General features: G+C 43.0%; 1 protein-coding gene across 1 annotated transcript in view; it reads right to left on the bottom strand.

Annotated features, from left to right (window-relative positions):
- Positions 1-263: 263 nt before the first annotated feature.
- Positions 264-26,598, bottom strand: part of NKAIN2 (sodium/potassium transporting ATPase interacting 2) — a 514,075-nt gene continuing 487,740 nt past the window's right edge. Inside the window, exons 5-6 of the mRNA XM_054393087.1 lie at positions 17,755-17,815; positions 264-349 (exon numbers count right to left, since the gene is read on the bottom strand). Of these exons, the coding sequence (XP_054249062.1) occupies positions 264-349; positions 17,755-17,815 (147 nt within the window). The remainder of the gene's footprint in view (positions 350-17,754; positions 17,816-26,598) is intronic.

The raw sequence follows: 26,598 nt of genomic DNA on the forward strand, positions 1-26,598 counted from the left end.
GTGCTTGAAGAAAAATAGGTGGGGAAAAAAAAAATCAGCTGAGAGCTGGGTATTACTTAAACAACTGTGACACAGTATATCACACCCTAAAAAAATCATTATAATTCAGCAGCAGACTAATGTTGGTGCTTTCCTGCAGCTTGAATTTGGTCTCTCAAAAAAGGTTTCTGCCCATTCTGAATTTTTAAGTCACGTCACCTTTCAGCTTAATGATCCTTTAATATCAGCCTGCCACTCTGCAGAATATCTCAGAAGTGAAGTACTTACATATACATGGGCTGTAGCTGTAAATGAGATGTCTTCTGTGGACCTTGATAGCCGTAAGAGTCGAATCCACCTATGAAATCAACTGAAAGGGGAGGAAAAGGCTTTCATTAGCAACATCTTTTCAGAACTAATAGGCACTATCACTCAAAAATCACCCAGCACACATTATTTTTGACAGGCCCTCTAATAATCTGTTAAAATGAGACCAGTTAATTGTGGAGATGCAGAAAAAGGATTTAAAAAAAAAAAAAACAACAAACAAAAATAATGGCAGAGTCCTTTTTTTTTTTTTTTTTTTTTTAAATCCAATGAATTTTGAAATCAGAGGAAGACAAACCCAACATGCTATTCAGATATTACAAATGTTGAAACCCATTTATTTACTGGCACAAATGCATTGCTTCTGACTGTGCCTACTGTGTCTGGCTTGCTGTCATACTGCGGTTGAGTGATGGAGAGGACAAAGCACATTGATCCGACTCTGTCTGAGAGACAGAAGTTTCCCTGATTCCCTGCTTTGACATTTGGGTTGAAATGCAGGGACAGAGGCTTGGAACAATTTATCTGAGCTTCAGACAGGAGGCTTCACAGATCTAAGGAAACCAGCATTTCTCTCAAGGCACTGGAGGTCTGCAGGAAGGTTGTAGGGTGGGAGAGATTTATTAATTCTCATCATTGCCAGTTCCTGATGGTCTTCTCACATTTATTTTAAACAATTTCCAGGGTGATTCAATCTCACCTGAGCCTGAGCCCCCTGTTTTGCTGCTACAACATTTTCTTTACACAGGTAAAAGTGCACCCTGTGCTTTCTTTGTATCAGGAGACCCAGCTCTTGGCTTTTGGGAATTATTTGTGGGCATCTCTCATCCCTGAAATATTTTCTCTTACCTAGCAGATATAAATTTGAATTTACTTTGATAGAAAAAGGCCAAAGGGTTCAGGCATGGCAGTGCATTTTTCACAGATGTGGGCACTGTTACCAACAGCCGGGCTCTATGTGCATTAAAAGCAAATAAACAAACAAACAAACAACCCCAAGCCAAAGATAAAAGGTTCTTTGATAGAGGATAGCTTCTAGTGGATCTAAAACACAGCTACATTCAGATAAAAATCACAAAATATAAATGTAAAATGCTAGCTTTGAGAACTTTCACAGTGATTGGAGTCCTTAACACTTGCATTTGTGAGGTTATTTTATCCTGAGGCACCCCTCAATGTATGCCTCACTTATCAATGCAGCCACATCCATTCCACACATGTTACAGAACCAAATTTTTCTGCAAGCAAAAAGCCACAAAAACACTACACTGGACCAGTACAGTACATCTCCATTGAAACCACAGACATCTTGAACCTGTCATCCACCTTCTTCCCTGGCAAGAATTGCCCCTTCAGAAATATTTTAGCCCTTCAGAAATAATTTAGGGTTGTCATCAATTGCACAGAGTCAAACTGGAGGCCTGTGGTAAGTGGTGTCCCCCAGGGATCGGCACTGGGTCCAGTTTTGTTCAATATCTTTATCAACAACTTGGATGGGGGCATTGAGAGTACCCTCAGCAAGTTCAATGATGATACAAAACTGGGGGGGTTTGGCTGACACCCTGCCAGGCTGTGCAGCATCCAACATGACCTGGACAGGCTGAGAGCTGGGTGCAGGCAAACCTCATGAAGTTTAATAAGGACAAGTGCAGGGTCCTACATCTGGGGAGGAATAACAACAGGCACCAGGACAGCTCAGGAGCTGCCCTGCTGGAAAGCAGCTCCACAGAGAAAGACCTTGGAGTGCTGGTGGACAGCAAGTTCTGCATGGGACAGCAATGTGCTCTTGTGGCCAAGAGAGCCAATGGGATCCTGGGATGGATCAAGAAAGGTGTCCAGCAGGGCTAGGGAAATTCTTCTGCCTCTCTACCCTGCCCTGCTGAGACCACAGCTGCAATACTGTGTCCAGTTTGGGGCTCCCCAGTTCAAGAGAGACAGAGACCTGCTGGAGAGAATCCAAGGGAGAGCCACGAGGATGCTTAGGGGACTTGAGCATCTCCCCTGTGAAGAGAGACTGAGAGCCCTGGGGCTGTTTAGTCTGGAGAAGAGAAGGCTGAGAGGGGATCTGATCAATGTCTCTCAATAGCTGAGGGGTGGGTGTCAAGGGGAGGGGGCCAGGCTCTTGTGGGTGGTGCACAGTGATAAGCCAAGGAACAATGGAGACAAACTAGAACACAGAAGATTTCAGCTCAATATGAGGAGAAACTTCTTTACAATGAGGGTGACAGAGCCCTGGAGCAGGCTGCCCAGGGGGGTTGTGGAGTCTCCTTCTCTGGAGACTTTCCAAACCCACCTGGATGCATTCCTGTGCAGAGTACCCTAAGTGATGCTGCTCTGGCAGGGGGGTTGGACCTGATGATCTCTGGAGGTCCCTTCCAACCTCTGATATACTGTGAGACTTTGTGATTCTGTGCTCTATGGCAGTACTCCATACACTCTTATCCCAGAACGATGTTTTACTAGATTAATTCCTGACATCTCTAATGAAGGAGGTTCTATAATCTCTCTGTGTTGCCTTTCCCTGCACTTAACTTCCTAATGTCTAATTTAAATGTAATTTCCTGCAAATTAACTACTTTTCTACATTTTGGCCTTTTCTCCCTATAACTATGAAGACAAATGAGCATTTTTTTTCCCTTTTAAAACTACTTGTAAGCATTTTCCCAAAAAAAAAAAAAATTTCTCCAGTTTTAAGAGCACTTAGTTCTTTCAGCTTTTTCTTACATATTTTCCAAGCCTCTAAATTTCTAAGCTTGAAGATGTTTCTTCAGCTTTGGGATTTTTTTGTGTTTGGTTGGGGTTGGTTTTTTTTTTTTTTTTTTTTTGGGGGGGGGGGGGGGGGTTGGCTGGTTTTTTTTAGCCTTTTTTTTTTTTCCCCAACAGCATCATACAAACAGTTACTAACCAGACCTTTATTCTTATGTTTTGACAGTAACTGCAGTTCATCCAGGTAGTCTGTGTTTTATCTGACGACACTGGGGTGATTCTTTCCTACAGGAGTTCTTTTGCACTAGACTGAATTTCAGCTTCTTGATTTCAAGCCACTTCTCATGGTCATTTTGACTGCTAATCCTGTCTCCACATGTGCTCATACTCCTTTCAGTTTGGTTTAATCTGAAAGTTTGACACATATTGTCTCCTCTATCACCCTTGCTATTAACAAAAGTAACGAAGAGAGCGACTTCCCCAGCCAATGATCCAGTGGGATCCCATCTGAAATGTCATCCCAGCTGGTTGATAATTACATTTCAAATAGACTTTTAAACAATTCTGCACACAACCTATCATGACTGTGTCTGGACAGTGCTTCCCTGGCTTGCTTGCAAACCTTTCATAGGGTTAAATCTTCCTAAAATCAAGGCAAATGCCACTTGATGCTTCCTACTTAACCACTACCTGTAACCATCAGAATAACTTAATTACAAGGTGATTGTATCTCTGGAAGCAGAGTAACTTTACAGGCACAGAATGAATAATTCACTACAGGAATATTGCTGGGTGAAGGGCTGGGATGGAAGGAAGCAAACTCCCTCATTCAAACACAAAGATTGCAGCAAAAAGCATCACAGAATGTCTTTAGCTGGAAGAGGCCTCCAAGACTATCCAGTCCAACCTTCAACCCAGCACTGCAAGGTCACCACTAAACCATGTCCCTAAGCACCAGGTCCACACACTGCTTAAATACCTCCAGGGATGGTGAGTCCACCGCTGTCCTAGAGAGACCATTCCAATGTTTAAGAACCCTTTCAGGGAAGAAATATTTCCTAATATCCATTCTGAACCTCTCCTGGAACAGCTTGTAACCATTTCCTCTAGTCCTGTCACTTGCTACCAGGAAGAGGCTGGCCCCCTCCTCACTCCAATCTCCTTTCAGGTAGCTGTAGAGCATGATAGTGGACATGTCTTTGATGTAGCTATGGTTTGGTGTTCTCTTGCCCAGGTTTCACAGAATCCCAGCATTCCAGAGCCTGCAAGGATCCTCTGAAAATCCTCTAGTCCAAGTCCCAGAGTCAATCCCACAGGAACATGTCTGGGCAGATTTGGAATGCCTCCAGAGATGGGCACTGCACAGCCTCTCTAGGCAGCCTGATCCTGTGCTGCATTTTTAGCTTTGACCTCTGACAACATGAGTCAGGAGATAGCTGTGGTGGAGTGAGCGTCTCAGTGATGTCAGCCTGTCATTTTATGGATGTTGCTTCTATGCATTTGACCAGCTTTACATTTCTTGTGTACTTCCCAGGACCCTTCAGGCAAACAGTAAACCATTATCAGAAGGCTGCAAGCAGAGAAACTCTCTTTTGCAGCTGTGGGGCAAAAGGTCTTAAGGTGATTTTTGGCTTGTGTTCAGAATGCTGAACCAACATGTTAAGAAAAAGTTTTCCTTGAGTAAAATGGGTTTGTGTGGGCATGAGAGAAAGATGCAGGCTGAATACCTCTGCATGCATTGTGTCTTTGCCTTGTTGTATGGAGTAAACACTGTTAGTAAGCCAGACTGTCAAGTGGCACATAAGGCAAGGTTGTAGAGACATACCTGGGTCCAACTGACAGCAGAATTTCCCACCTGTGCAACCAAATGATGGTAGGGCAGAGAGTACTACTGTAGCTTTGCAGACATGCATTGGCTTCTTAAACACAACAAGGACCTTTTCAGAGTAGGTAAAGGTAGGTAATAAAAAAGTGAACTCCAATACAAGAGGATCTCAGCCATTTCTTTGTAGCCAGGTTTCTCAATAGCAGCAGTCCCTCAGCACTGCAAAGCTTGCGGTGTCCACACTCAGCTAAAAGCTCCCTGTGGGCTCTGAGGTATTTTCTTTAAGCATGCAAAACACTGCCCTTTCTGCAAGCATTTTACCCTGGCTGTGTCTGAAAGGTCACTCAAAGTGTCCTACCACTGATACCCTGCTGACAGGAGTAACATCAGATGAATAGAACAGGGCTCATTAGCTGGATTGCTACAGAGGCTTCCATCCTTACCCTCATCCACCAAATGCTTTTTTGGCTCTTCTATTTTACATTAATCTCACATGTCACTGTTATCAGAAGTGGCTCTTGTGTCATGCTTTGCTTCAGTAAAATCTTATGCTCACACACACACACACACAGATGCCATTTCTTTGAAAGATTGGGTGCTGAGATGCTTGTTTTCTTAGCTGGACTTGAATAGGAGAACAGTAACACTATCTGTAAAGTGTCTGTTATGAGTGGTTTCTTCCTTTGCTGATGTGAGGGGGCTTGTCAGGCACAGCTATGGTTACAACTCTAACACAGACAGGACATGTGGCTCAAGATAGAGACATCTTTTCACACAGGGATGTGAAGTTTCAGCCTCTGCTCGCAGTCATGGTCCCTACCGTCTTTGCTGTGTATCAGGACAGAATGAGGGGCATTAAGGAACTTATTTTTTGTTTCTGGAACAGATCTCTGGGGATCAACTAGTCCAATCCCCCTGCAAGAGCAGGTTTTCCTAGATCAGGTTGCATAGGAATGTGTCCAGGAGGGTTTTGAAACGCAGAGAAGACTCCACAATCTCTCTTGGCAGCCTGGCATCAAAGTAAAGAAAGTGCTCTGGCATCAAAGTAAAGAAGTTTCTCCTTCAGTTCAAGTTTTTCCTTAAGTTCTCCTGTCCTGATGGTTCTCCTTCCAACACACCACCAGTGTCACAAGCACAGTAACCTCTGCCTTTTCTTTTTCTTCACCTCCTGCTAACTGGACAGTCTTCTCTGTAGATGGAAGGTCTACCATTGGCTCTTTAAGGTGTCACAAGTCCCTGGCTTGTGCTCATTCTGCTCCTTCTATATAAACTGAAATCTCAGCTTCTTGCTGTGATATTTACCTATGGATAATTACACATCCATCCCAGTTCAGCATGGCTAAACCCAGAACTTTCAGCTGCTCCTCCTTAACCTTCTTTGCTACTTCACACAGTGAAGGATGGCACTTGTACCCTCAAGTCTGCCTGCCATTTGAGGATGTAAGTTAGATGTCAACTGGATTTGGGCTGGGCACAATTTAATCTCCAAGCATTATTTTTGCATAGTGAAGAGGAAGACTTTTCTACCTGTTGACACAGCTATAACAGTATCAAGAACCAAAATTGTTCCTATTTGTTTTTTCCAACTCAACAAACACAGAGCTAAGGGACAAAGGCTGCAGGACTCACCTTTTTGCCTACGTCACTCCTCTCTGCATCCTGCTACTGATTTAATTGTCTATATTACATCAAGCAGAAGCTAAATCATTTTACATTTAAAGTCTTTTGTAGAGACTCCACATCAATCTCTCTTTCAAGTTCAAAAAGCTAAATTCTGACCCATGTTGCCAGCTTGACCTTCTCAGCTGTAAAATTTCCAAACGTTTTCTTTCCTTGTGAGAATGTCCTCACAAACAGTTCTCTCATTATTTTGTCTATAACTTATCTTTCTGTCTTGGTAATAATTAGGTTGCCAATGTCCTTATAGTCTTGTCTACCACAGTGAGTAATGCTTGCTCACAGCTTCTGTATGTGTGTGCACATGGATGCTTCTTGGACATTCATGTAATGCCTAAACATCTGAGATCTTAAATTTATATGCCCTAGATCCAAAGGGCAAGGACTTGAACCCCTGGACTCAGGCCTGGGAAATGCCATGATTAAGCTTCACCACCACCACCACGAGGCACACTCCACTGCACACATAGTTGGGAGAAAGGGGAGATGGCAAACAAACCACAGCTAATAACACCATGGGAAGCACTGCTGGTGCAGAAGTATGAAATAAGGGAGAGCTGTGCACAAACGCTGGGAGCTAAAAACTGGCCAAAAAGGAAAAAAAAAAACAACAACAATGGAGTGGAGTAAAGTTAGGCTTGTTTTTAGTAACATTGGAAATGACATATGGGCAAAAAAATCTAAAAGAACATATGGAGACACCCCTGCTCCTGTGGTTCTGCTACCTGCCTCGCTGTTTGGTGAAGGCTTTCAAACACTTTAATGCTGCTGCCTTTCAATGCTGTGAGCATGGCCCGGTGGCTGTTCCACAGCAGAGCACACAGGAGGAGCTTTGCTTGGATACAACCTCAATAAAAGTTTGTTTACAAGGGTAATCAAACCTTAGTGGTCTTTGTGCTGACTGCACAGAGATTTAGACTTGCAAATCAGGGTAGAGCCAACCACGGGGAAAGCAGGGGGAAGGAGGGCATCTGCCAACACGTGATGGCTGTGCCCTTCCTGCCACCACAGGAGGGTTCAGAAACATCATAAGGACTTGGGCACTCAGTCTGGTTCATGCAGTGAACTGTATTTCTGCCAAACAGCCAGTGGTGGCCTGTCAGTGCCCCTCACTCACCCATCTGCAAGGTGACACTAAAACCTCATGTTTTTAAACCATAACCTCATGACACTTCTGACCCCTAGCATGGCCACAGGAGAAGAAAGGAAAACCCCTACACAAACTGTGATGGTTTGTCAGCTCAGATTATGCCTATCTGCCACTATTTCCATATTGTTTACTTCTATAACAATCAAAATTATTCTGTAATTTTTTTGCTTCACAGGGGTTTTTCCTCCAGCTTTGTCTCCTCTTATGTTTCTTGTTGGGTAAGGGCCTGCAGCATATTTTTCTGTCTGTGTTGCTGCTGACTGTCTGGCTAATTCTTTGTTCAGCCTTTCTGAGATGAGAGACAGAACTGGGGAGGTAAGCAGGTTTGTGAAACCTGTGAAGCACCATCTGGTGTCATTACCCTTACAGAGGTACTGACAGGGATCTCAGCCTTCTACTCCCTGTAACTAGGACCAAGCAGGGATGCAGATATTGCAGTTGAGGTGAGCCCAGCTTGGGTGTACTCAGCAGAAAATATCAAGATGAACAGTGCTGAAAGTTCAGAAATTACAGAAGCCAAATTGTGTCTCAGACTCCCAGGTAGAACAGGGGTCTGCTCAGTGGCAGAGCCTCAGTGCAGGTTCTTCCTCCTCAGTAGTAGTTCTTAAACATTTCTATCTATCCAATGGAAGTGTTTAGAACAATCATTATTTTGCTTTCTTACACCCAATAGTGACTTATTTACACCCTTTAGCTTTCTCTGCTTGAACTTTGAGAAGAAAAATTAAAGAGACAGTTTCAAACCATCACAAGTAGGACATGAGGCCGGAGCAATGCATCACAGCAGGGCTCATCACCAGCAGGACTACGTTGAAGAGATGGGAACCAAGGTCATGGCTGAGCAGAACAGAGCCAGGATGGAAGCAGCCAGGAGCAATGGCTGGAAGGCACGAGTGAGGCTTTGGCAGCTGAAAGAGGGACCAGGGATAGGGCAGGCAAGACCAAGAGCCAGAGGCCAGGAGAAAATGGCTGGAGCACAGCTGCAGTGAGAATTACTGGACTGAACTGGTCAGCACTGCCTTTTATATCTGATAAATGCAGCAAGCCACCTGTCAAGCTTATAGACCTGGAAATAGGGTTTCAGGCAGCAGGCTGCCACTTGACCCTTGCAAGGCTTGTTCAACCTTGCAGCAGAACCTGCCCAAAGCTCAGTAAAGAGTCTGTAAAAGACTTCCACTCAGCTGTGAGAACATGAATAGTTGGAAGAATGTATTAGTTTGCTAAACCTGACAGACCTGGACACTGCTGGATAGTAGCCATTTGCTTTCAAGTGTTCACGCTTGAGTACTGAACAACAACAAAAAAACTATCGCTGCAAAAGGGTTTGACTAAAAAAATCATTCAAAGAATTAAAGAAAATGTGGGGTAGACTGAATTGTCGTAGAAGTTATCAAATGAATCATTAGAAAAAAATTGTTCGTAGCCAGATCATTGCTAGGGACAAGCAATAAAGAGAGGAAAAAAAAGAAGAAAAAAGGGGGAAAAAGAAAATGCCTGGGGTAGTAGCCTCCAAGGGTGACCACCACACTAATAAATTAGAATAAGAGTCATTAGTAGGTGCAACAAAGTGGAGAATTAAGGCTCAGATCTATGAAAGTTAACAGCCCAATGCTAATGAAGACCTATCTAGATATTTAAAAGGAAAAGTAATAAGGAAAACTTGAACAGAAGGCATGCTGATAAAAATAATTTAATAGAAAGCAATGTCTCAGGAATATAGGAAACTGTGAGGAGCTCATGCTGACTGTCTCAGCAGGGAAGACACTCAGCTTGTGGACAGCTGTCCTTACCAGGGCCAACAGAAATGGTTAATGAGTCCAATCCACCCACTCTGCAACTCATTACCACTCCTCTCCTAGAAGTTTCTGTCCTTCAGTTTGGACTGAGCCTGGCTGGCCAGCACATGTGGTGCTACACTTAGCCATTTTGGCTGCACCCCTAAGGAGGCAGCCAGCCACCCTCCAAGGCTGGGAGGCCTGGAGTAGGAAAGGGGCTGGTAGCCCCACACAGCTGGCTGGAGGTTCCTCCTTTACCTGTGCTCAGTGGGGCCTGAGCTTCTCTTACTTTGTTGGGGTGAAGGAGGAGATGTTCTCCCTGGCATGGCATAGGAGGACCTGCCTCCAAAACCTGCCTTCTGCATTCAGTACTGAGTAGCAATAAATGACTGACATCAAAATGTCCAGTATCAAACCAAAACACAACTGTCTGCCTGAAACCATTCTCCATGCACTCAATTCTCAGCTGGTAGGGAGCCTTGGATTTTGCTAATTCTTCCTGACTTCAAATAAGAGTTTTGTTTATTTTTAAATGTCAAAACATTTCCATGGCAGGAAGACCACATCCTATTCAGCTGTGGCAACAACTTAAGTGTCTCTTCAAATTGTCTGTGGCTTTTGTTGTCAGAACTGTCACTATTTACTACCTCATTTCTGCTACTGCTTTGATGCAACCGTGTGGGATATTGTTTCATGATCTGGACTTCTTTCTGTTCCTTTCCTGAAACAATTAATTCATGACAAGACAAGTAATATTTTCAAAATGTTTGTGTATGTAACATATCTTTTTCCCTAGAAGATGTTAGCTGTTCATTCCCTTGTCACATGTGCAGATCCTTCCCAACACTTCCGCAAAACGTCTTCTTGAAAAGATAAAAAAAGATGAGTAGTGAACAGCTAGAAAACCAAAACTATGCAAGGAAGGTGCACTCCCTGGATGTTACAATGCATTGATTTTATCAAGCAGAATCCCACAGTGATGAGCTGCTGGAATGGAAATGTTGCTTCCTCCAAGCTTTACAGTGTGTTATTTAGACATTTTTCAAACTTGAGGCTGACAATCCCCTCAGGAGGTGGTGATGGATGCAAGGGGAGTGGCAGGCAAGACAGTGAGGGAGAGGAGAAATTATCCTAGATGGAGCCAGCAACACCACCATTTCCCCCTGTGTGATCTTCTTTATATATTTGCCTCATACCACAACCCTGTCTCCTAGGGATTCCTTGAACATCAACTTCATTAGTTATGAAGGCAGCAATCCATAACCAATTTTCTTTTCATGTCAAGCTTGTTCATGTATAAACCCATCCCTTTTGTTGGAAACATTTGCAATTAATCCCACAAACAAAGAAAATGCAAATGGTACAGTCTACCCTCAGCAACCCTCCTGACTCAAGGCCCTGACCACCATCTATTACACACTAAAATGAATTGAAATTCCCACTTTGAGTCTAACCTAATTTTCTAGTGATAATAGGCATGGATTCCCAGAAGCATTCTATGCATCTAGATAGTAACATCCTAATTTCCTTTCCTGGTAAATGTTTTAAATAAGATTTTAGCACCAAAGGAAATTAACCTTTAAATTAATTGTAATTATAAAATACCATCACTGATTTTGTCTTCAGACTAATTACTTGCTATTATTTAAACAAACTGCACCTCCTCTGAGCTTTAAGTTTGCCTCTCTCTGCAGAGCAGTGCCAAATGATCACAGAGCAGGCTGTGCAACATCTGCCAAGCCCTGTGACACCTTGGACTGCTCAGGTCCATCTTGCATCTCACATGCAGCCAGTTGCACTTGTCATGTTTTCCCACCACAGGCTTTCCTCCCTGTGCTTCAGCCTCATACTCTGCAGCTCAGACATCTCCAGCCTGTGCTTTCAAACCAACAAACTTGTCTTGTGTGCCTGTGCTCCGTGGTGGTGAGAAGGAGACACACAACACCAGCCTTCAGCTCTGCGACAGGTCCTCTCCAAGGCAGGAGATGACTGGAAATAATGACACAGGAACTAGATCTTGCTATGTGCAAAAGGCTGATGCTGTACAGGCACCTCAGAAAATCATAGAATTGTTTTGGTTGGAAAAGATGTCCGAGATCGAATCCAACGCCTGACCCAACACCAGCATGGCCACTAAGCCATGTCCCAACGTGCCAAGTCTACACATCTCTTGAACACCTCCAGGGATGGTATCTTCACCACCTCCCTGGGCACCCTGTTCCAATGTTCAACAATTATTTCAGGAAAGAAATTTTTCCTAATATCCAACCTAACACACACATACCCCAACCTGAGACCACTTCCTCTTGTTCTATCATTTGATACTAGGAAGAAGAAATTCCAAAAACGAATTTCTTAAACATTCCTGGTGGCACTGCTGCTCTCTAAGGCAGTTCCATTTAAGGTGACAAGCATGAAGCAGTACCATGGATTATCAAAAGCTTCTGTCCCTCCACTCTTCCATCAGCATCTCAACAGCCTAAAGTATCCCATTTCCCTCCCTTTGGTTTACTTAGTTCATGTAGCAACAAGTAAATAGGAAAAGCTTCTAATTCAGGTTGTAAAACAGATATTCCTCATTCCTGGATATTAGATATTGGGGCTGGATAGACCTGGTACCTCCTATCTTGTTTTGTGCTACACAGTGTAACAGCTAATGCTGCACTGCTAGGGTTGCAGGTTTACACTGTGGCTGTGGTGTCACCTTTCAGCTAGGAGGAAAAAGATCTGCCAAGCTGCCCAGGACATCTTCCAGAGGTGCATTCAGGTCCAGCCTTGACCACAGAAGGACAGTTGCAGTTACCTTCAGTCATCTCCCTCAGTGTTAGACTCTGCATCCTTCCCAACTTTCTCCTGTCCTAGCAGCCTTAAGCCTTACAGCCACATCCCCCCAGAAAATGGGAAGGGACATAAAGAAGCAGAGCTCACAGCTGAATGTTTGCTGCTAGTTGCCCTTTGTCTTTGTTTTCAAGACTTTATCAGGGATGGAAGCTGAGGTATTATTTTTCTGCAACATCTCACTAAGCAGATTGTGAAGAGCATTTGGCACAGATACAAAGTGAACACCTGAGCATATTCTGCATTTCAATAGTGCCTTTCATCCCAGAAGCTCAAAGTTATAAAGCAACACGCCTGTGAGTTTGTCCCTGGCATTATTTCCCATTTTAAATACGGGAAACAGAAGTACAGAGAGGTTAAATAACCTGCCCAAAGGTGGAAGGCAGCCTGTAACAGAGCTAAAACTAAAAGGCTTTTTTACCTATCCCATATGTGAGAGACATGACATTCTGACAAACATCTACTGAATTTCACAGTGTCATTTACAAGAAAATCTTTTGCCATCTGCATACTTTCTAGGCCAAGTCTAGGATCCCAGAGTGGATTTCCGGCTTCATCACTTCCCAGTAGATTACCCCTACCTGGGATATTGTCTTCTGGAGTGTTTTCAATATTCAAATAGAATTTTTGATTTCAAGATTTTTTATGGGAAGGAGTGAAATAATTTTAAAGGATCACCAGAGCTTTACTTCCACGTCAGACATCCCCAAAAGATGGGCTTTGCAAGAAAAATCTACTAAAATGTTACTAGAGCTTTACTTCTATGCCAGACATCCTCAAAACCTGTGCTTTGATACAAAAAAATCTACTAAAAGGTTACTAGAGCTTTACTTCCACGCCAGACACCCTCAAAACCTGTGCTTTGATACAAAAAAATCTACTAAAAGGTTACTAGAGCTTTACTTCCACGCCAGACATCCTCAAAACCTGTGCTTTGATACAAAAAAAGCTACTAAAATGTTACTTGAGCTTTACTTCCATGCCAGACATCCTCAAAACCTGTGCTTTGATAGAAAAAAAAAATCTACTAAAAGGTTACTAGAGCTTTACTTCCATGCCAGACATCCTCAAAACCTGTGCTTTGATAGAAAAAAATCTACTAAAAGTTTGCTAGACCTTTAATTCTTGTCCCAGAGATCCCCAAAAGCTGGGCTTGGCAAGCAAAACCTACTTAACCCAGTCACAATTTCTTTTGCTTCACAGTTTAGCTGGAAACAAAGCCAAGAGGAAAGAAGACAATCTATGAACCCCTGCTGGCAAGAGACAGTGGAGAGATTGTACCTCATAATACTCAGGCAACAGTCAGGCAGCCCACAACTATTCTCTGACTGCCTTGGCATTATGCTAGGGTAGACAAATGCTGTTTCTTCTCCCTGTCTGGGTCTGCAAGGCAGCCTTCTGGACCAGGGTTTCACTGTTAGGAACAGACTGGTGGTTTTCTCTAGGCTGAGCTTCCTCCCAGCCAAAGCTGTCCATCTAATAACAAGCCCATCCCCTTCTCCCTCCACAGGGCTTGCAAGGAGAGTGCAAAATTCCCACTTCAGTAACCCAGGTTTCTTTTTTTTTTTTTAATTGCTTACAGACAAACAGCCCTGGGGGGATGTTGCTTTTACTGCTTACACTCCAGGCTTTCCCACAAAATATCTGTATATTTAATAACGTTTTCAAAACTACGCTGCATTTTCTTTTAGTGAGGCAGTAACAGCTTATAGCAGGGAGCCAAACTGCTACTGAGGAAATGCACATTAAAGGAGCATTTCAGTGTTATTAAAAATAATGTGCAGCCTCTGAAAAAAAAAAAAAAAAGGCAGGCCTGGTACCACTTTGGAAAACAAATGAGGAGCTCCAATAAGTTTACAGCCCTTGAGTGCCTCCGAGTAATGACATTGCTGTTGTTGATATTTTCATGCTTTATTTTTAATTGCTGCAGCTAATAATGCTAATGAGGTAAGAATGACAATGGTTTAGGAATACCAGTGGCAAGAGTGAAGAGGAGAGTTTTGTTAGCAGCAGCCCTGCTGGGCACCCATCATAGAATCATTTAGGTTGGAAAAGCCCTTCAAGATCATGGAGTCCAACAATTAATGCTACTCACCAAGTCCACCACTTAGCCATTTCCTCAAGCACCACATCTACACAGCTTTCAAAGACATCCAAGAATGGTGACTCTACCACCTCCCTGGGTGATCTGTTCCAATGCCTGATAACCCCTTCAGTGAATATTTTTTCCCTAATGGCCAGCTTAAACCTCCCCTGGTGCAGCTTGAGGCTGTTCCCTGTTGTTCTGTGAGCAGAACTTGTCTTTCCTAAATGGAGATGCAAGGCACTCCAAGCCTCAGACCTCCTCCAATGCAGAAAGGACCTTTGGGAGGGACAAACCACCACCAAGGGAAGTAACCAGGGAAAGCCACTCTTGTCTAACCCCTAGAGATGGGTGCTGCAGGTCAGCTCCAGTACACCCAGTGTCAGAGCACTGCTTGGGGCTGTACCAGGAAGGAAAGCAGCTTTCTCTTTAATTCTCGATGCAGAATTAACCCCAAACAGATTGTTCTCATGAAAGGTAGTGTGGACTTGTGCTTTGATTTAAGGGGTCTGCTGCTGGATTTATTTGATGGGTGAGTAATTAAAACCTCTATACTTGCTGACTCAGCCCTAGTTATGGGCCTGATTTGATCACTGTATTGTTCTGTTCCTAATCCTTTAGTGAAGTTGGAGCAGGTTAATCTTGGTGAAATGCTTGCTTAATTCTACCCTCCCTCATTTATTCTCTTAATAAAATCTGCATAAAGAATGGAGAAATAGTAATTCTTTCAGCTTGCTCCAATTACTCTGAGAGCAAAGCTAATTCAGCTGAAGCAGCTTAAGAGCAACTTGATTGTATTTCTACAGTTGAGGCTCTGTGCCAAAAGAAGATGAGGCACCTTCTCTGCTTTGGAGCAGTGTCCCTGTGTTAATCTGGTTAAAATCCAGGACATGCTCATGTCTGGCTCTTGAATGCTGCATGATTTTTCCCTCTAGTCTCTTGCCTTGCTGCCCATTCCTGCCAGGCTCAGTGGTTCTGACTCTTTTTTCTTCTCTCCTGGACTGATGTTGCTCCCAGTCGATCAAGCCTAAAGGAAGGAGTGGGCAGGAGAGGTGTCTTCATCCCTCCGTGCCACAGAGCTTGCTCCATAGCAGCAAGCAGGGGTGAGGAATGGGAAAAGTGGGAAGAGAAACACAGCTGGAAGTTTGAACTAATCTCAGACCAAAGATTTGCATGGGCAGGACGATGTAGCAATTGCTCTGGAACACATTCCATTCTTTGCTGAAAGCTTTTCTCCTTTTCAATCATTCAGTCTGCGAGAGACAACCCCATCTGCAAGCATCCTGAGGAAGTTAAGTCTTGGGCATCTTCCTCTAGAGCATAAATACCAACTAACATGGCATCCATAAGGGATATGTTACTTCCTGGGGGAGCAAGACAGATGGATGTCTTGCCAAAAGGGAGGGAAAAGGCAAGAAAATGTAACTAAAGTAAGCGAAAAATCTAAACCCAAACCTGAGCAGGAGGTATCTGTATGGAGTGCAACCTCTGGCTGTCACAGTGAGCACTCAGCATGTGTCACAGGGGATGTCTGAGTTGATCTTTATTACATGCAGCCTCTCAGCAGAATTTAAAGCTATTTTAACTTTATGATACCTTGAAGAGCCAAATCTGAGCTGAGCATTATTACTGTGTGAGGACAACACAGCCATAGAAGTTCTCTTTTACTCTTCCCCACCCCCCCCCCCCCCCCAACCATGCTTCCAAACCCCAGCAGAGGTGAAGCTGCAGCACCTGAGCTGGTGCTGGGTGAAGATTTGCTACAGGAGATGCTCACAGATGAGTAATGTGGATCTTTGGCTAGAACAGGGCAACCGGCTGATGTGTGCTAACAAAGCAATAATAGCCTGAAAACAGGCAAGATGTTAGCAAACAAAGGTTCAAAGAAACAGAATGATCTGTGGCTTCTGAACAACAGGGAGCTCCCATCACAGTAAGGAGAAAGCAAAACCATCCTGGCTGTGGTGATTTGCTGCCAGGAATGCCATTTACAGACCAGGGGAGAAGTCTCTCAAACATGCTCTGACTTCAGCACTCCTTTGGTGAGCCAAGTCACAAATATCTTCTGTATTTTTCACTTATTTCATGCCTTAAAGCACTACCGAAGACTAAAAAAAAAAAAAAAAATCTTTAAGCCCTTAAAAGAGAGAACAGAACAGCATTAAAAAGGATTTTGTTTCTGAGGGCAAGGAATTGCTCTCCTCCAAGTCTGTAGACAGCAAATGCACTTTACAGGAGGATAGGAGATAATACATATGCCTAGGTCCTTCCCTAAAAAGACAGGACCTATTTGTGACATACCCCTGTTCCACATGCCTCTCCCAAACTTTTTGCTCTTATGCTTTCCTCACCTCCACAGAAACATAAAGACAACTGAAATGAGCATAGTCAGAAAGACCTCCAAAGTGTGATCTGCTTTCAGCACTAAATCTCCCCTTGACACTTTGCAGTGGCACTCTATTGCCCACAGATTATAGGTTTGCAGCTATTTTCTAGGCAGGAGAACACAAAGGAACCCCCACCAGCTTCAGTAACACTCCCAATCAAATAAACCCCCTTTAGCTTCCTGTTGCACAGCTCTCTCCAGGATTCATGTATATTTTATCAAAGTTACATGCAGTTCTGATACTGGTTTCTAAAGTGCTTTAGTAGGAATCCCAAGATGTACTGAAATGCCGCAGCGGCCCTTCTTTAAAAAAAAAAAACCTAAAAAATCAAGGTTAAAGTACAGTAAAAATGAAATGGCTTGGCTCCATAGCATGTAATAAGAGCAAATTCTGCTCAGCAGGCTTCTATTGGTATAAAAAAGCAGAAGAAACATAAACATACATCTCTATGAAATGATTTCGCTCCTTGTAATTGTACCCTGGGAGCAGCAAGAACAAAGAGGAGCTCCACAGTTTCACCTCTCATAAGTGAAGGTCCTGCAATGATCTAAAGCTTTTTTTCGTTGTTGTTGTTGCTGTTGCCAAAAACAGTTACAAAGTGACACACAGAAGAGAGAGACCCTCAGTGGTAACCAATTTCTTTGAAGACAGTTAATAACAATCTGGAATAAGGGATTAAAAAAAAAAAAGAAAAAGGCAGATTGTATTCTGTATTTACCAGTTGGGAGTTCTGTTTGTTTTATTTTATGTCTTAAGCTAAGCTGAGAAGAAAAAAATAAAATTCCAGTGATCATTTCAGAAGCAAGGAGTTTTTACAGCTACACTTCATGATTCCTTCGTCTTTCAGGCATTTGCAAATTTTAGATCAAGAGGGAGGGACAGAAGGAACGATCTGGCTTCAGTGTAAGAAGGCATTTAGGTTGAAGTCAGCAAGAGCCAGCACAGTGAAGAGGTGATTTAAAAAAAAAAAAAAATCATTTTCTGTGCAATAAAGCTTTAGTACTTACAGCTGTCCTCTTCTTCAGTAATACATTTCACAACGTAACAGGCATAGATGAAGCCCGCCAGCTGAAACAGAATGCAATAGCATTAGATGTAAAGCAAACACAACAGAAAAGCACGAGGTGGTTTTACAGAAGCAGAAACAGAAATAGCAAAATTCATCAGACTTTGCTGGGGTAACAATAATTCTACAGAAACACAGAATTATTGAGGCTGGAAAAGATCTTCGAGATCATCAAATCCAGCCTATGACCTAAAAACATGACACTGAGGACTGTGTCCAGTTCTGGGCTCCTCAGTTTAAGAAGGACATTGAGACACTTGAACGTGTCCAGAGAATGGCAATGAGGCTGGGGAGAGGTCTGGAGCACAGCCCTATGAGGAGAGGCTGAGGGAGCTGGGGGTGTTTAGCCTGGAGAATGGGAGGCTCAGGGCAGACCTTACTGCTCTCTACAACTACCTGAAGGGAGGTTGTAGCCAGGTGGGGGTTGGTCTCTTTTCCCTGGCAACCAGCACCAGAACAAGAGGACACAGTCTCAAGCTGTGCCAGGGGAAGTTTAGGCTCGAGGTGAGGAGAAAGTTCTTCACAGAAAGAGTAATTGGCCATGGGATGTGCTGCCCAGGGAGGTGGTGGAATCACTGTCCCTGGAGGTGTTCAAAAAAGCTTGAACGTGGCACTTGGTGCCATGGTTTAGTTGTCAGGAGGTGTTAGGTAGTAGGTAATAGGTTAGACTTGATGACCTCTGAGGTCTTTTCCAACCTGGTTGATTCTGTAATCAGCTAAAGCATGCCACCAAGTGCCACATCCAATCTTATCCTAAAGACCTCCAGTGATGGTGACTCCACCACCTCCCTGGGCAATCCATCCCAGTACCTAATCAGCCTTTCTGTGAGGAAGTGCATCCTAATATCTAAATCTAAAGCTTCCCTGGCACAGCTTCACACTATGCCCTCTTGTCCTGTCACAAGCTGCCTAGGAGAAGAGGCTGACCACCACCTGACAAATTCCTTTTAGGTAGTTGTAGAGAGTGATAAGGTTCCCCCTGAGTCTCCTCCATGCTGAACACCCCTAGCTCCCTCAGCCCTTTCTCATACAACTCTGGACCTGCTCCAGCACCTGAAGCACAGGACCCAGAGTTGCAGACAGTGCCCGAGGTGAGGTCTCACCAGTGCCCAGTACTACACAACAGTTTGGAATTGTAATTAGAAATGGTTAAGGAGAGTTTTTTACCTTTTTCTTACAAACACACCCTTCAATAAAACTGCCACAAAATTGATCCAAATGTCTGTTACCTAACTTGCTTTCTTTCAATTAATCAAAAGCAGAGTAATCAAATGGGCAGTTAAATGGACAGACCTTTAGCCACTCAAAATGGAAATGATCGACAAAATGAGAGTTGTTACCCAACAAAACCTGAATCTCCAACGAAACCTGAATCTCCAACTGAACTCTGCTTTTTAGCATTACCTTTTCAGCTAAACTGAGGACAAATTCATTGCACAGCTTTATAGTGATATTCCAACCACTGGAAATTAGGGCTGTGGATTACTGGGACTTGATCCCACCGCTGCAGTAGCCCCCATGCCTCAAGACCTATCTAACTCTATGGATGTGTTTATATCAGTGTCTCATGCTGCAGATGGAAAATTCCTGTCTTGTTCCCTTCACTCTTATCCTCAGAGCATTGTCCAGAAGTGAATTGTAATCAGAAGCAACAGGATTTAAAGGAAAATGACATTGAAGTTCGGACTCGATGTGGCCCTGAGCAGCCTGATCTAGTTGAGGTCTCCCTGCTGAGTGCAGGGGAGCTGGACAAGATCACCTTTGAGGGTCCCTTCTAATCCAATGCAATCTGTGAATTTTACTTACTGTGACAGACTACCTATGCTACCATCTGGAAAACTAAAAAGAGATGAAATGACCAATATCACCCATGCCAGAGGCCAAGTATCATACAAGCCCTCTGCCAGGCCCTCCCCCAGGTTCTGTCATCGCTGACATGTTCCACCACCAGCAGCAGGACAAATACTGGAGCACAAGAACATGGAACACATTGCCTCCTTTACATGTAAGTCTGAAGAGTTTTCTCTACTGATGGCCAACGCTATTTCATCCTTTAGCTCGTTACTGAGCTTTCCAAGGTAGGAAATCAATTTGTTTGATCTCTTTGCAGTGAAAGAGTGAAGTGTGCTGTCCAAATGTGTTGTTCTGTGCAGGTCACCTCACAGAGATCTTTTCATGAGCTGCAAACGTAACTGCAGACTTTGGGAATTAGCTCTTCGTGTGGATAATAAAAATGCCTAAAGGCTCTAGCCAGGACTGAGCTCTGCGTGTGTGTGGTGAAAAAATCTGAAATCTCCATTTCAGGGAGACGATCTTAACTTCAGACAAAGTAATCAGTGGGTCAGACAGGGAAAAAAAAGGTGAAAAGTGAGAGAAGACTGTGTATTGTTATCAGTGCTGGTCAGTGCAAATGGCTGAACCATTTTCATTATTCCAGAGCACACCTACAGCCACATCACTGCCATATTGCTGCTTCATAGAGCTTTTAATATCACCCAGATATGTGAAATGCAAATAAATCCATGCCTTATGCCTTCATACTTAAGGCTCCAATCATGCCCAATCTACTCCAGCTCTTCCCCAGACACCCCTGGTGTTTCTGTGAGTTTTCTATGTAGAAATCCCTCCATACCTACAAATGTTAGCTTCTAATATCTGTGTGTGTGAGAGACACCTTGTCTACATTTAACCCATAACTGGGGCTAAACTATATAGCAGTTTGTCTATCGCCCAATGACACCTTCCCAGTAGAGAAGGGAAACCAGGAGCAGGAAAGAAGACCCATGGGTTGAAATAAAAATGGATTTAGTGAAATAGCCAAACTGGTACCACTGTCAATACAAGATATATAGTTATACTCAGCCCAGCAAAGGTACAACACTCACAATATGCAGGAAAACAGTCCTCAAGAGCAAGAGAGGGAGGATGAAAAGCTCAAACAGAAAGCTCTAGCAAGAAGCTCCCCTCTCCTCACCAAGCTTCCCCCTTTATACTGAGTGCAATGCTGATGGTCTGGGATACACCTGCAACCAACTCCAGTCAGCTGTCCTGGCTGACTCAGAGCTGCTGATGGCCTGCAGCCCATGGCTGGCCTGGGATTCTGGCCCAGGACACAGCTAAAGGAGGAAAAAAAACCCAAAGGCCAGTCCCAAGGCTTTTCTAAAGAGATCAAGACTTGATTTGGAAATCACACTCTAGCAACTCAGATGTTGCCTGCTAACTGTTTAAATTCCTGTTGGGAGCCCAGAAGCTGCATTACAACAGAACGAACTCATTAATTTTGTCATTTATTATAAATCTGCTTTATAGTGCTGCTGGGAAGATTTTACACCTGGGAAGGATGAAATATTCACTGCTGGACACAAAGCGCACACCGTACCAAGAACAGTGGCGTTCAGCTAATATCAGCGTTTCATCTCTCTTTTATTGGATCACTCTTTCCTTTGGTTTCTTGCCTCCAAGACAGAGGGCTAATTTGCTTCACTGACTTATTGCCCTGCATAACCCCATTGACTCCAACGACATTACATGAGGTTTAATTCAGCAACGAATTAGGCTCAGAAAGGTTGTTCATAAATGATTCGATTCTTGGATGTGAACCTTGGCTTAATAGTTTCCCTGTTCTCCTTTTACAGACCATCAGATTCAAGATAGCTGAACTGCTTCATCTCTCCTAGACTGCAATGGTAAAACTTTTCTTGTCATACACAGTTGAATAATTCACTATCTGCTAAAACACAAGAAGTGCACATGTGATTAACTAAACTCTCACAAAGCTCAGCAAACAAACTATCACAAACTGTGCTTACAGCTGATCTTTTAATTGTATTCAGTTGCATCCCTTAAATGTCCAGGGAACTCCTTTGATATGTAAGTAAATCCTAGAGCATTTCATCAGATGAGCTTGCTGGTTAAAAGAGTGCCTTAAAACCAGACATTTTTCTGTTCCAAATACAAATGGAAGTTTGTTTCCCATGATATAATCAGAGTTCATAAAATAAACTTCTCCTCCTTCCATTTTTAACCAACCCTTTGCTTGGTACACTCAGTGGTTTTGATTTAATTTGAACTTCACATTAGTTTTTGGGGGTTTGTTTCCCTTTTTTAACTAAGCAATTTATCAGTTCTGATCCAGTGATAGCCACCAAGGTTTATCTTCTAATTGTGTCATCAGAGGAGGGCTCACACTCGGAGCCAAGGTTCAGATCCACAAGCAGCAGTGTTTACTTTGTGGATGCTCAGTGGTCTGAGCCCATTGTGACTACAGAGGTCTCTGGGATGAAGACCAGGAATATGCTTCCTCCCCAGTGGACTAGGACTTACCTCTGGGAAAGGTACAGCTCATCTAGGAATGTAGCAGAGATTCCTTGGGGAACAGTCAACTGAAGTTGCTAATGAATTCCCACACAGATGAGAAGCTCTCACAAAATTTATCACCTTTGTTATAGGGCAAGAGGGATTTATTTGACCTTTTCTTTTCTCTAAGGAAAAAACCACACTGCAACATAGCTATGTACAGCACAAAATAATTAAACTAAATTCCAAACAAAATACTTCTCTGAGTACACTACTGCCTGTGGAGAAAAGGATGAGGGAAAAAACCCCCACCAACCCCAAATGACAGAGGCTGGTCACCACACTGCTCCATATATTCCCGGGAATTCCTCAAACACAGCATTGCTCAGCGCAGTAAGAGAATTACACAGAGCAGAGTCTTCCTGATTCAGCAGCTCAGAAAGATTTTTGTCTTATGGGAGAAGGAAGGGAATGAGCCCTCAGATATAAAGAAGGAGTCTGCCTCAGATTCAGTTTTAAACTAGGAAAGCTACCTTGAAAACTCTCATGGCTTTCTCCGACAAACCATGCAACAATGAAAAGAAATGCAATGAAGTGAAGATCAATTCTGGATCCCAGATCCATCCAGATTCGGTGTCTATGTCTGTCCCATTCACACTTTAACGCTGCTGTGCAGGCCTCCAGAGGAGAAGGAACCATTAACAACACTCCTGGTTATTTGTACACATATTGATCACATGAGCACATGTTTTTATGAACCTATTTTTCTGAATCTTGAAACAAATCTGCTTGTTAAAACTTTCCCCTGATACGGCCACGAATGAGCACTGCTCCTTCTAAAAGTGACACATTGCCCATCCCTGCACCAACTCCCTGGAAGGCATTGTAGAATGTTTAGAAATATTATATAAATGAAATCCAGTATTTTAATTCTTTTAATTTTTAATTTTCATCTGTCAACACCTTGATAAAAGCATCAATACTTTTGCCATGGAAAAAAAGAAGACAAGCAAAAGCCTAAAATAAATCAGCCATATAGGAGCACTAAATGAAGGTTTGGCAAGGAGACTAATTACAGAATTAAGTTAATGCATCTTGTTGCCTTATTATAGCCATGTAAAGCAAACAAAAAAGTAGACAGAATATTCCCTACCCAGGTTGCCATTGTTGTGCTACACCACTAGAGACTCTTAGCAGATCCGGAGTTTTCTGTGAGTGCACTCTCAGACTTGCTCAAAATGTCAAGTGCTGTGATCAAACTTAATCAGAATTGCTATTGATCAAAATCCTGTCTTGCTATTTTATTTCCTCTCTTCTTTTATAGAGATAAATGCTTTCATCCACTGAAAATAGCACCAAGTTTGGGGAAAAGGCTATTATATGAACACCCATCATTCCCAGTCAAAGCCCCCACTTTTCCCTCTTTTAAAGCAATCTCTATACAGATAATTATTAGGAGTTATTTTGATTAAGCCAGACATCTCAAACAGCCAGGAAGAAACATAAACTAAAAGTGGGTAAGAGCTGAGTGGGAAAAGGTGATAAAGACAAGGCTCAAGATGAAGATGAATGAGTTAAGGGTTACAGAAATAGTAGATGGCCTTGGCTTCACTGACTGAGCATGTTTTATTCTATACGAGGACTTTGCCAGAAGAAATGGACTTTAGACTTTGGAATGGATCCAAGCTAGAGGAGGGTAGATTTAGAAAAGATGTCAGGAAGAAGTTCTTCACCATGAGGGTGATGAGACACTGGAACAGGTTGCCCAGGGAGATGGTGGAAGCCTCATCCCTGGAGGTTTTTAAGGCCAGATTGGATGTGGCTCCGTGAAACCTGATCTAGTGCGAGGTGTCCCTGCCCATGGCAGGGGGGTTGGAACTGGATGATCCTTGAGATCCTTTCCAACCCTGACAATTCTGTAGTTCTGTGACTTAAAAACCAAAACCCAATTGTGTTTTCCTATGGAGAGATGTTACAGCATCTTCTGAGACAGCTGAGGCTTGTGTATCTACTTTACATTATTTAATATTTTTGCAGGATTCTACAAACATTGTGGTTTTAAGACCTTAGCAACAAATGGGCTTGTTCAAGCAATAAGCAGAATGACACAGAGGTTAATTCTGGCCCTGGTAACTTTATATTGCAAAGATGTGGTGTTAGAAGTCTACACACTTGCATTTTAATCATATTTCTTAAGGTTCCAGGGGGCTGCACAGATAAAGCCTTTGTAATGTCATGCATGTAAGGAAAAAAATGTCTTTAAAATGGACTTTTGGAGATTGGAGATAAAGATAAACAAAAAAAATGAGCACCTGAAGAATTGCAGAGTTACTATCTAGAAAGCTTCCAGTCTATTGATCTCAGAAATATCATACTCATTATTTAGCAGAGGCTTTTCTCTCAACATCTGTACAATTAAGTCAGTGCCATGGGGGTTTTAAAGCTGCCCCCCTGCAAAGACCCTTTCAAGCATGATTTCACTGCCTGCAGCAGTGCCACATCACTGACTGGACATCACTCCTAGAATTTAATATAAAAGTCAAGCTTTGTTCCATGGAAACTGCTCTGTTGAGGCACACTCTTATTTATGCTTGCACTGAACATTATGAGAACTCTGCCATTCCTCCAGGTTTAACTATCTTTCATCATAAAAGGAGTATTGGTTAACTATTGATACCAGGCCAGATTCTTGGTGGGTTATGTAGACTGCGTGGCCTTGCAGTCATTCATCTACAGAATTAACTCTCTCTGTGCTGTATGGAAAGAGTAATTCATTATTAGTATGGTCAAGTGGGTTTATTCTGAGCAATAAAAGAATTACAAAAGAAAAACAATGTTAAGTTGCTATGCCCACAATAATCTCTATTGGGCAATGATGACAGTTAAAACCAAACCCAATCCATAATTTCTTAGCCTATATAGCTGTCAAATTCTTTTTCTTTCCCATCTTAAGTCAAAAGCTGTCCCAGAGGTTTCTGATTTTTTTTTTCCAGCAGGCACAGTGAAAACATGAATCATAAATACAGATAAATCTAGACACATTGGCAAAGAGAAGTGTGATAAAAATTGCATTTATTTCAACTAGGGCATCATAATCTTTTTTATATCAGCTGTCTAGAAGGTGCTTAGCATAACATCTATCTTTATTTCCCAGCTGACTACTCAATTTTCTGGAGATTTCCTTTTTGTACAAGCATTTGAAGATCACCAAGAAGACCTTCTACAATGCTTTTGTTGGAAATGCTGCTGGCAGCTGGAGAGTGGTTCTGACTTGTTTGAGGGCAGCCCTTCCCTTTGTGTCTTCCCTGGCAAGCTTCTTCACCTGATGAATTGAAGAGACCAAAGGGGCACTGAGAATCACAGCACTGTGGCTTGTCAGGTAAGACCTGTGCAAACCTTTAGCAAGCATGAGATACTTACCTGGTTTGAAGCTGTCTTACAGACACTTGGCTTGACCCAAATTTCTGGAAAGTTTAATGAGACTTTTCTGAAAATCTGACCTAAAACTTTCTACAAATCTTCCCTCTTCCTATGTATTTCAGTGTTTTTTGTGCTTTTGATAACCACACGATATTCGGTGCTTTTCCTTGATTTCCTCTCACAGCTGAAGACTAGGATGTCCTTCTTCCTAATGCAGACATCAAAGGCAACCCAAAATTTGGGGGCTACCAGCTTGTAGGAGATGGAACTAAGGCTCTCCTAGTGCTGATCCTGTGTTCATTGCATCTTGTAGATTCAGGCTTGGTGCTGAACTTTACATTCCTGCTCCCACAGGCTCCCAGCTGGGACTCTGTTGGATTCTCTCAGAAGCTGAAGCAGGCACATCTCCAGGGGCAGAGGGAAGCCTGACCTGTGTGGATCATGGACTCATAGAATCATTTCAGATGGAAAAGACCTCTAAGACCATTGAGTCCAATGGTCAACCCAACACCCCATGGCCAGTAAGCCATGTCCCCTAGTGACATGGCCACACATTTCTTGAACACCTCCAGGGACAGGGATTCCACCACCTCTCTGAGCAGCCTGTTCCAATCCTTGACCACTCTTACAGCACAGAAATTTTTCCTCATCTCCAACCTAAACCTCCCCTGGCACAGCTTGAGACCATTTCCTCCCGCTTGCTACTAGGGAGAAGAGAACAGCACCCAGCCCAGGTGACAGCTTAGAGCAATGATAGGGCTGGGAATCCAGGAGAAGGTTCTCCAGTAGTTGCATTCAGCAAGTTCTGGGTGCAGCTCAAGTCCATATTGCTCAGTGCAGGCTGAAGGCATCAGTGCTGCAAAAAAATCATGTTAAAAGCTAAAAGACTTTAAATTTTCTCTTTTCTGCTTTTGTGGAAGTGCTTCCACTGTACCTTTTCTCACCTGATTTGGGTTAAAGGATATATTTGGTTACATATTTTTTGTTAATTCCATCCAAACTGAGTCTCTGGGAAGTCCTGAAAATGGCAAAGCCTGTTGATCTGTTTCCAAACCCAACTTGTCACTGT

The sequence above is a fragment of the Indicator indicator genome, chromosome 27 (assembly GCF_027791375.1).
Source record: "Indicator indicator isolate 239-I01 chromosome 27, UM_Iind_1.1, whole genome shotgun sequence".
Classification (NCBI taxonomy): domain Eukaryota; kingdom Metazoa; phylum Chordata; class Aves; order Piciformes; family Indicatoridae; genus Indicator; species Indicator indicator.